Below are 11665 nucleotides of genomic sequence, written 5' to 3'. Positions count from 1 at the left end.
GGGCCCGGGGCTGGCGCGGGGCTGCAGCGGGTGCGCCCGCGACAAGGCCGTGTGCAGGTGGAAGTGGGCGGTGCCCACGCTGTCCCAGTAGGCGATGATCAGGAGGACCGTGAAGACGGAGCCCAGGACCAGCCACAGGCGGAAGAGCCGGCTCTTGGTCATTCTGCCCGGGACCCGCGGGCCTGTCCTGGACCCTTTCACTTCAGCTTCATGGAGAGACGGCCGTGCGCACCCAGGAACCTGGAAAGGTGACGAGAAGCGACGTTAAAGGTCCGGGCCTGGCAGAGGCTTTCCTTCGCCCTCAGATCAGACCCTCCTGCCCTCCGTGCGGCCTGCAGTCTCCCTCCCGCTCTGTCCTCCACCGCTGGACCTGGTGAGGCTGCCAGACCAGGGCCTTCAGCTGCTCCGTGTAATGTGGCGGAGGCTGCTTACAGGGCACAAGAGGACCAGTGGGACTGGCAAGGGGCCTGGAGACCCTTTGTCGTGGCAGTGGAAGGGGTGGGGGGCCTCACGGACCAGTCGCTGAGTGGGATGTAGACCTCGGTAACGAGGAGGGCCCGAGAGAGGACAGGGGACCGTGAGACAAAAGCCCTGCAGCTCGAAGGCTGACGCTCAGTACGAGCTGCAGTTTAGGATCATGCTCCGGATGCCCCAGCCCCTGCAGAGAAACCCTTCTGCTGTGCACTTAATCCAAACAAACACGCGTGAGCCAGGCCCTCGGGAGTGGCCAACACGTGCCGTGCACTGTCCCTGGCCCTCTGTGCAGGAAGGACGGCGCGCACTTGGCCTGAAGCTGAGGTCACTGGGGTGGCAGTGAAGGCCCACAGACCAGGCTGCCGAAAATGGGCCCACGTGAGCGCCTTCCAAGTTCTAGGCCCGCCGTCAGTGATCCCTGAGGTGGCAGATCCACGACCGAAGGTGGGGAGAGGCAGCCTGATCTTCAAAAGCAGCAGGGGAGGGAACACGAGGGAGGAAAGGTTCAGGGGCTGGATGCGAACCACCGATCCTCCCTGGACAGGCAGGGCGGCCCCGCAGGCCTGGCCAGCCAAGGGGCCGGGTGGGAATCCTGCACATGGAGACGCAGGCAGACAGGAGGTCTGTAACTGACCCACAGCTTCCAATAAAGGCTGTTGTCAACCACTCAATGTCAACACCCAAGAAGCCAGAGCCCTGCATCCTTGGCCCAGTCACGGTGCACAGGTGTCTGAGCACCAGTTCTGCCCCAGGGACTTCTAAGTGATAGGGACACAACAGGGAAGAAGACACAGTGTTTGATCGCTCACTGGGCCAAAGAATAACTAAGTTGTGGGTGAGCCTGGGCGCAGCCAGATGAGCGGCTCTGCTGCTGCCACACGACACAGTCGGCCAGCACAGGAAGACTCTGGGGCTCCGGGACTTGAGGAGCGGCAGGAGTGAGTTTGCTGGGCTCCTCACTGTCTCCCACACATCCCAGCCGACAGCACGGGAAAAAGAGCCAGCCCCCAGCAAGAGCCCAGCCAAAGGCTGGGAAGCGGTGGCTGTGTCCTCTGCCCTGTGTCCTTGGGATGTCCTGATAGGGATGCCTTTGCTGACCCGGGCCTTGGACCGTCCCCCTTGCCTGACAATGTGATTTACGGCGGAGGCTTCGGGTCACACGTGTGGAGGCTGGAGACTGCAGTTAGCCACGTGGGGAGTCAACGCAGCTGCCTGACGAAGCCCCAGTAAAGACACTGGACGCTGAGGCTCAGAGGACTTCCTGGCTGGCAACACTCTGTGCGTGCCGTCACACGTGAATGCCGGGAGAAGCCAGCACTGGCCACACCTTCTCTGGGAGAGGACAGTTAGAAGCTCCATGTGGGGAACCTTCCTAGACTCTGCCCCCTGCACCTCTGTCGTTGGCTAACTGTCACCTGAATCCTTTGTTGTAATAAGCCATAATTGTATGACAGCTCAGTGAGCTCTGTGAATCCTTCTAGCAAATGGGGACCCCCAAGACTTTTTATTGGTGTCAGAAGGGGGGTCTTGGGAACTGCTCGTAAGGTCGGAGTGGTCTAACAACAGAAATATCTTTTGGGCAAGTTCTATTGCACTAAAGCCTAACAGCAGAGAAAAAGCACCCCCGCCCCATTTCAGCAGGCTACACGGGGAGCTGGTTCTCTACCCCCACCTGGCAGACACCCCACCGCACTGGCAGGCATCTGTGGAACTGAGCCGGGAGCTGGCCTCCCTTACCGCCTGTGGAAGCAGGCAGTGGGGTGCGTGCTCTGATCCCCTGCCCGGGTGAGCCCAGTGCGGTCCACGGGGAGTTGAGCCTCCACCCCACGCCCACCCAGCCCCACTGGGATGGCCTGAGGAGGTAGGAGGTGGGGTTAGTTGACACTCGCTTCCTGCCCACCCACTCCCCAGGATGAAAACATTAGCCATGCGAACATTAATCAGAAGAGGTCACCTGGGGTCAACATGCTCATAGTCCCTGCCAGATCTACCAGCCAGGGTGTGACTCAGCTAAGTACTGTCCTCCGCGGGGCCCTCTGTCCCACAGGATCCAATACCCCGAGCCACCAGCACACTACCTGGTACACTCCGCCAGCACGAGACTGGGGTCTGGACTCAGAGACGTGAACAGCGGGTTAGAAGGAAGGGTTGAAAATAAGAGCTTGACATTCAAACTGGGATCAGTGTTAAGCGGTCCACCTAGGTCAAACGGAATCAGCTACACAGGACGGAGAGAGACCTCCAGGTCGGATATGAGCAACTTAAAGGGATGCAGTGGACAAAGGAAATGAATGCGGGGCGAAGCTGCGGGGACGCCCAGGGAAGGCGGTCACTCGGCACTGCCAGTGCCTCCTGGAGTCGGGCACAGCCGTGGCCTAGTCACGCATCATGTATTTATTCTGCGTTCTAAAGGCAACGACCGCATCACAACACTCACGGAAACAAACTCCTGCGGCCTGAGGTGAGACTTCCTGCCTGTGTCTCTCACAGCTGCTGCTGGCAGCTTGGCTGGGCCCCTCGGAGTGTGTTGTGGGTGTGAGCGGAACAAGGACAAGGACACAACAGCTTTTAATACCCTTTTAATGGTTAGAATCACACGATTTCACAGCCTGCTTTAAAAACCAGATCGTAAGTGGCCATGCCAGTAACATTTTCAAGACCGCTCCTTCCCAACGGTGTTTAACAGCGAAGAGTTTCTCGAGATGCAGGCGGAACCATAGCCAAAAATAAAAGGGGGTAACTGAGAAGTCAAACAACTTGAGAGGCTGGTTTCCTTTTTTTTTTTGGTTTCCAATTTTAAGATCAAGGCTAATGAGCAGCATGAAGATGGAGGCGTCACAGTCACATCCGAGGACACGGGCATGAGAACTGACCACGGCCATGCCGTCACCCACGTTTCTAAAACGCGAGGAACCAGACAGGCCGCGACCTAAATACCTTTGCTTATTTTTTAGCCAAGAAGTAGTAACTGCACATGAACAAATGCCAGTGCCTACGAGCTTTTATAAAGACTCTGACGCACTTTACCAATAGTTTAGTAAGACTTGCTTTAATTGTAAGGAACAGACGTGGTCAAATGTTTTAGAATAGCGACATGTAATTGATGAGACCTTTTTAATAGCAGCTGCCATTTAACGAGCCCTTAGTATGCGCAGGCAATGAGGTGAGCATTTTTTATTACTTCACGGCCTCGCACACAACCTCCTACAACGCGACCCTCCCGTGGACGAGGAAACGGAGGCTCAGCGACGTCAGGCCAAGCTCCGAATTCAGGTCCGACCCCAAAGTCGAGCCGCTCGCACACGCCCTCGGCCGCCAGCGCGCTCTCGCTGAGCAGCTTCACGGAGGCACAGCCGACACGGCTGCGCAGAGGTCGGACGCGCGATCTGGTGGATGAGGACGTACGTGTGCACCGGGACACCATCGCCACAGTCGCACAGGGAACACCTCCGTCACCTTCAAAACTCACCCAGCGGTCCTGTCCCCTCCAGCAACTGCCGATCTGCTTTCTGCCATTATAAATCAGCGCAACTTTCTACTCAAAGTTCGACCCGGTCAACAGAGGGGCCTGGAAGGATGACGCCTCCTCGGAAGTTCAGACAATGACCTCCGTATCTGTCACCAAGGAACGAGGGTTTCCTGGCTTTTCTGACACGAGGGCATAGCGGCACTGGTCCCTGAGGCAAGGACACCTGACAGAGCACCCGCTCCAGCAGACAGGGCCCTGCTCCAAGGGAGGTCGGCGGGGAACCAGGCCTCACATCCTGTGCCTGCCGGGGGCGCAACGGGCTCTCTGGACACTTCCTGACCATCTCGAGTGTGGTCCTCAAGTTCAAAGGAAGCGTGTGATCTTTAACAAGAGGGCGTTTAATTCAGTTAAAGCCACTATTTTTCCTTATTTGGTGTATTAGCACTGAACATTAGACTCTTTTAGTCTTTAATACATTTAATGCCTCAAGTTCTGTTCTTAATCAGTGGCCTTGGCCAAGGGCTCCAGGTGCGGAATCAGGAGCCCACGTTGGGGGTCTTCCGGTCACCCCCTCGCCCGGGCCCACAGCAGGTCACACAGGTCACCCAGGGCTCTTCCCTCATCGGCACAGGGTCTGCAGCTTTTCATAAACAGCGAGTCAATTAACTGACTCGTAACGAGACTCCTGACTTACATCACACAGACCAGAGCACTCGGTGTGAACGGTGCGGTCTCTTGCTGTGAGCAGCCGCAGGCGTGACAGGTTACAACAACTCGGTCACTTGCTGAGCACAGGCCCACACAGGCGGAAGAGAGCCCAGCTCCAAGAGAGTGCCAGTAAACGCCCCTGGACGGTGGGCGTTTGGGAGATTCTGACTGACTGCTTTATATACAGTCTCTGTATTTAAATTTGTTTTGTTTATGTTGAGCATTTATTCTTTCTCTCAGAAAAATGTTTCCTTTTAAAGAAGATGCACGACAAGATTAAGATGTTGACAACTTGGATTTCAGGCAAATGAAAAACTTTTGTGCATGAAAAGACACAGTCACACAGAGCCAGAAGACTCCCATAGAATGGGGGAGAAGGTCTGTAAACCGTCTATCTAAGAAGGGATTGACATCCAGAATATATGGAGAACTCATAAAACTCAACAACAAAAAAAAATCAAACGACCTGACTGAAGCACGGGCAAAGGGCTCAAACAGACATTTCTCCAGAGAAGACACGCGGGTGGCTGGGGAGCGCCGGACAAGGTGCTCGACATCACTCCTCACCAGGGAAATGCAAATCAAAGCCACAAGGAGATGGCCCCTCACACCGTATGACGATGCCTGTAAAACACACACGCACACACGAACCAAAAACCGCGAGTCCCAGTGCGGACGCGGAGAGTCCAGAGCCCTTCTGTGCTGTCCAGGGGGCTGTGACACGGTGTGGCCGCCGCGGAGACAGTGGAGGGCCCACGAGCAGTTAGTGACCCTGCAGCCCCACCCCTGGGTCTGCGCCCCGAAGAACTGGAAGCAGGGTCTCCAAGCCATAGCCGCACCCCCATGTTCACAGCAGCTCTGTTCAAACAGCTAAAAGACGGGAGCCGCCCAAGTGTCCCCTGAAGAACAAAGACAAGATGGGGCGGATGCATACAAGGAAATGCCACTCAGCCTTCAAAAGGAAGGACGTTCTGACACCTGCTACAACACAGACGGACCTGGAGGACAGTGTGCTGCGTGAGACAAGCCAGTCACAAAAGGCCACGCAATGGGATTCCGCCCATGGAAGACCGAGAGTAAGATTCAGAGACAGAGGCAGGGAGGGGGCCTGGGGCTGGGGAGGGGTGGGGGTTAGTGTTCAATGGGGACAGAGTCTCAGTTTTGGAAGATGGAAAGTTCTATAGATGGACAGTGGTGACGGTCACACAGCCATGTGAATGTGCCTAATGCCACTGAACTGGACACTTAAAAATGATTAAGATGGTACATTTTATGTTATCTGTTTTTTACCCTAAAAATCTTTGAGGAAAAATGAGGTCTTGCCCTCAGGACGGCCCAAACCCTGCGCGTCTATCCGGCACTGGGGCTGCCCCAGAGCCCTGGCCCCGCCCTGGATCCTGGCGCGGGGCCAGATTTGCTTCGGTGCCGCCCTTCTGGGCCTTTCCAAACCCAGGCAACCAGCGTCTAACACAGCGGAGGCAGCGCTCACCGATGAAGCCAAGGCCACGGTCCGTTTTTAACATCAAGGAGAAGGGCGGCCTGTGTGTTGTCATCTCTAACCTCAGACACACCACATAAACAGCAGTTGTGGACACAAGGCGGCGAGTGTGTCCGTTGCCGGGGAGAGCGGTCCTCGGGAAGGAAAGGGCCGCGGCCACTTTAAAGTTCAGATACGACACCGAAGACACTACCCACGAATGGAAAGACTGGCCGCACCAAGATGCGTACGAGAATGTCCACTGCAGCTTTAGGCAAAGCAGCTACAAACTGAAAACCACCCAGAGGTCCATCCGCAAGCGAGTGAGTCAGCCGACGGGCGCGCTCAGCCAGCGGGAGCGCACTCAGCGCTAAGAACAGCGAGCCCGGCGCATCGGCACGCGCACGGGTGACTCTCACGGGGACCGCACGGAACAGAAGAACCCAGACGCAAACGAGGACACGCCGCACGGCTCCACTAGAGGACTCGTCTTAAAAGGGCAGAAATAATGACAGAGACCACAGGCTGCAGCGGACAGGAGGGAACTCTGGGCGATGAAAACTCTGTTATGCCGATTACGGTGGTCGTTACGCAGCTGCGCACACCTGTCTGTATTCTCTGAAATGTGTGCATTTTACCGTGTGTAAAATAAACCCCAATACATTTGATTTCGAGGTGGGGAAACATCAGTCTCATTAATGTCTAGGTGAAACTTTCCCCTTCAACATGAAGGCCATGAACGAGCCCTCACCAGTTTCCACAAAACAGAACAGAACACCAGCACCCACGTCCTCCACAGGCATTTAGAGGTCGCGAGGGAGCGAGCAGGAATTCTGAGGCCGGGCCCAGTCTCTGCTGAGCGCCTGGAACATCACCTGAAGCCTGAGTTTCAACTCTTGTTCTTCACAAACCCAGAACGACTGAGGCCTCTCTGCTAACCAGAGCCACTGAAAGCATGAAGATGAGAGACTATCAGCTAATGCTCTAGAATGGTAAAGCGCTTTCTCTAGACTAGACCACGGGCCTTCATGGCCCTTCCGTCTTCATCGGGAGGCACCTGCCCTACCACAGCTGCAGCCTGGAGGCTGAGAACAGTGCCTGGCACGGGGCAGGCACTCAAAAAAGAGTGGTTATGCTCACAAAAAACAGAGAAATACAATTGGCCCTGATTTCGTAACTTATGAAACTGGGTGACAGGTAAAACAGGGATCATAGTATTGTTCTCCTTTTGGAAGTGCTTAAAAACGCTTGACGACAAGTTTTTAAAAAAAGCTAAAGGTTCCAGATCTCTGATATGTGACCACAGCCAGGAGACAGGAAACAGAGAACAATGACAATAAGGAAGAGGAAATAAGAACAAGTAAACTCTCTGATAAGAAGAGCTGGTGAGCGATCTGAGGAGCGCAGATAGAGGCGAGGGCTCCTCTTTCATTAGACTCAGAAGCTGCCTGCGCCTCTGTCTTGATTTTTATCAAAGTTATGCACACATGTCCCCAATCCCCAGGCTGAGGTCCTGGCATGTTAGAAACCAGGCTGCACAGCAGGCGAGCGGCGGGAGCCAGTGAGGCTTCGTCTGCATCTGCAGCCGCGCCCAGCGCCGGCATCACCGCCTCGGCTCCGCCTCATCCTCAGGCGCTAGATTCTCATAGGAGCGCCGGGCCCTGGTGTGAAACCTGCTGGGGACCACTGTGTTACAGGATCAAACCAGTCTCAAGAGTTCATTACAAAACACAGCAGCCCCTCTCCCATCATCCACCTCCACCCTTCTCCCTCATTCTTTCCAGCTGAATCTTCTGGCGTTCCCTCCCACCGCTAAGTAACAGTGCCAGGGCGGCTGCCAGACTGTCCGGTCTGGGCACGGGCTATTGACTTCCCACTCTGGCAGGTGGGCAAGCGGTCCGGTCTCTTTTCTCCCGTGGACAGCCGTGCCCTTCTCATCCCCACATCTTCTCCCGGCAGGCAGAGCAGCATTTCAATTAGAGCAATATTCAGTGTCTACACAAATCATCAGCACTGTACAAAGGCTACGCACAGCTGAGCCTTGCAGTACACCCTAATTATTTTTCTTTTTCTGCACAAGTTTATTTTCCCTGGAACTAGTAAGTCTTGGTGCTTCATTTACTTTGTTTTTTATGTGCTTATCATCAATCCAGCCCCAACTCTGCCAGCTCCCTAAACCCCCTCCCCAGATGCCCCAGTGCGTCAAGTGCCCTGTCCATTTCATCTCCCTCCAGCCAAATCTCCTAAAGAAGCCTCTGGCCCTCTCCGGTTGTGCATGTGGTGTCCATGCCTGGTGCCCAGCTGGCATCCAGCCTCTGCATCTCATCCAGTGACACTCTTCACCTTTCTCTGGAAGAAGATACTGTCCCCTCCAGCTTTCTAGATTCGCCATCTCATTTGGGGAGAGCACGTCTGCCAGTCCCTTCCTTAAAAGACATGAGGGAAATTTCTGAAGCATATTTGAAGATATCTTTATTCTACCCTCCATTTCCTGAGTACAGAGCTCAAGATCGAAAATATTTTCCTTCATAATCTTGAACGCCATGCTTTGTTGTCTTCCACCTTCCAATGTTGCTGCGGACAGGTCCCCAGGCCATTATGCTTCATGCTACGATGACCTGTTGGTGGCCCATTTTTATTCTTTCTCTAGAAGCTAGCAGTCTTCGCTGTTCCAGACTTCTGCAATCTAACAACAACGTGCTTTGGAGTGGGTGTGCACATCTCTCTCCATTATCCAAATGCTGGAACCGACAGCTGCAGAGGCACGTCCAAATAAACCCCTTGCTTCCCAAACTCGCACTCGTCACTGTCGGAAACTTGGCAATCCCTCACTACCCAAACGTGCTCCCCACACCCTAAATATCCCAACTGAGGAGACTAGGAGAGTGAAGGGTACCTGCATTTCACTCACGGTGCAGTCCACTCAGCGCCCCTTCCAAGGCAGAGAGTTCTGGTTTTAGGAAATCATCTTTGATTTCATCTCATTTTTCTTTCTCACGGAAACTCTTGTTTTTTTCTTTTTTCTCTCATTTCCATCTCTCTGCTTCTCCATAAATCTTCGTCATCTTCCTAACTTCCTCACCCTTATCTTTCACCCAAGTTTTTTTTATTTCGGCCATTGTTTTTTTATATGAGTTTTTGTTCTTTTCTAGAATGCTTTTTTTAAAGAGCATTTTGTTCTGTGTCACACATGCGCTCTTTTCTCTTATACATGAGTGTACATGACTGACAGTTTGCTTTTTAAGTCTTCCTGCACACTCTCTACTGCCTCCAAGTGTGTGTTATGGTCTCCATCTTCCATATCAGAAGGTTTCTTCACAAGTTTTTGGTTATCTCTTCCTATTTAAGGGGTGAGACATTAAAAAAACTACTTGGAAGCTTTAAACCCTGGCAGGGGTTATTAATTATAAAGGTCCTAGGCCAGTGATCCAGCTGGGCCTCCTGCCTGGGGACCCCCGAGGTCACTATTTTTAGGCCTTTTCTCTTGGGCTACTTCCTCTTCCACTCTCCTGCCTGGAGGAGAACCAGCTGGGAGTGCTCCGGCTCGCCCTCCGGGTCTGTACAGCAGCGTGCTCCCTCTCCTCCGCTCAACCGCGCCTGGTGTTTCTCAGATACTTCTTCAGTGCTCTAAACAGTTACAGAAAACCCCTGCCCCTTGGTTAACTGCAGGAAGTACTGAGTTACTGCGTCAGTTGTCATTAGGCCCGTCTGAAGGCAAGTGACTGGACAACCACTAGCTCTGGCTGCAGCCACAGAACCACCAAGTAGGTGTGAAACTAACTTGCTGAAGAGAAAGAGAAAGAATTTTAAAACTTGAAACTGAAAAAAGTGTTTTTTTTTTTAAAATGACACACTAGCTGCATTTGTTTCTGTCGTATCGGAAACTAGTCTCTTCCAGGAATGGCATTTCAGCCTGGAGGCCTCACTGGAGGAGAAGCGCCCGCAGCCTGGGCGAGTGTGCGGCATGGTAAACCGCATGTCCAGCGGTGGCCTCCAACACGCCGCTCTTCTGCCGCCCGAGCCTTCCACGCCGGCGTTCCCCCGGACTGCGCCCTCGGATACGCCCGCGCCACATGAGCAGACCTCATCCAGGACGGCCCACGAATACCGCCAGTTCTACAAGTCTAGCAATCAAAATGTGTTTGCCACTCCAGCACTCCCCGCAGCTACCAGCTCCGGCCTTCGGTCGTCACCCCAGCGAGAAATCTCGGTTCCTTGTTCCCGTAACACCACTGACGGGCACCCTCTGTCTTCCGTCGACCTAACACCCCTCTCCACTCTCTTGGCCATTGTCTCGGCCCTCATGCCCTAAGGCTGTACCCAACTCAGTCTCCACCTGCCTGTACCCTGGGTCCGTCCCCATTCTCCCTCGAGCTACTTCTCTGAAACACAGATCTATCACGCCCCGCCCCCCCCAAACCGAGACTAAGCCTCGCCAAGGGGATAAAAGCTGAAATGCCCTAGCACAGAAGTCAAGGCCCTTCCCAGGCAGAACCTCTCTGCAGCCTCAGCTTCCGCCCCAGTCCTCAAACCCCATCCCACAAGCAATGCAGGGACTCGATGCCCCTCAACGTCCATTCGCTTCCATATCTCCCCATATCTTGCTGCCCCTTCCTGGAATGTTCTCCCAACCTTCACTCTTCCTGCGAGGCCCGATTCCCAAAGTTGTCTCCATCATGGAAAACTCCTCAATACCAAGAGATAAGCTTGGCTGCCCCTCTTTCTTCGCACTCCCTAAACACCTACGTGACAGCAACGACCACGCTGTGTCACGGCCGGGTAACCACACCAGCAGCAGCAGCACCGACCTGGCGTCTCGCAGATGATTAGAAGCTCCTGATCACCGGGGCGCACGCCGAGTGCCCCAGAACGCACCACTGGCCTGAAAACATCTGCCCAGAGTCCTATACGCTAATTTGCAAGAAAATAAACACCCCTGCAGTTCCGCGCACGGACTGTAAGTTCACCGAACTGCTATTTCTCATGACAACTTCGTGATGTCCCCGTTTTCTCTGTTTTCACCCAGGCACCAGCCCTGACTCACATTCCCAACACCAGATGTTCAGAGATGGGCTAAACTGTGTCTGGTTTGGGGGCAGGCGAGGACCAGCTGAGCTGCTTCCCAGCCACCTTCAGCCTACACCCACACTTCCGGGGACGATGCCCATGGAGAAGCACTTGTACCGCTCTGCGGGCAAGTCACATTCTCATTCACCCCGGGGTCTGCTGAGTGAGTCTCTCCGGCGTGGAATTATAAAATAAATAATGCAATAATCACCGACACACTGTGGCTTGTTGTGCTCCGTGCCAGACAGAACCTCAGCTCCAGCCAACGGTCTGTCAGTGATGTCTTGGTGGCCGGGAGCCCAGCTAGAAGATATAAGTCCTACTGTTAGGACGAATACATGGCTTCCCTTCGCCCGAGAGGCAGACCTGAGCAAAGGGGCATTTGAGTGACACTCTGCCACGAACCCTTGTGTCCGCCGGGGCCGCGGTGACTGGTCTGTGGTCAGCGGGACGGGGAAGCCAAGTCCGGG

General features: G+C 54.2%; 1 protein-coding gene across 1 annotated transcript in view; it reads right to left on the bottom strand.

Annotated features, from left to right (window-relative positions):
• The window catches only part of CHST12 (carbohydrate sulfotransferase 12), a 13165-nt gene extending 1500 nt beyond the window's left edge, over positions 1-11665 (bottom strand). The window contains exons 1-2 of the mRNA XM_025049577.1: positions 11407-11665; positions 1-240 (exon numbers count right to left, since the gene is read on the bottom strand). The exon at positions 1-240 is cut by the window's left edge and continues 1500 nt beyond it. Of these exons, the coding sequence (XP_024905345.1) occupies positions 1-162 (162 nt within the window). The 5' untranslated portion in view covers positions 163-240; positions 11407-11665. The remainder of the gene's footprint in view (positions 241-11406) is intronic.

The sequence above is a fragment of the Pteropus alecto genome, unplaced genomic scaffold (assembly GCF_000325575.1).
Source record: "Pteropus alecto unplaced genomic scaffold, ASM32557v1 scaffold56, whole genome shotgun sequence".
NCBI lineage: Eukaryota > Metazoa > Chordata > Mammalia > Chiroptera > Pteropodidae > Pteropus > Pteropus alecto.
Note: the sequence above shows the minus strand (reverse complement) of the source record. Positions and strands in the feature narration are given on the sequence as shown.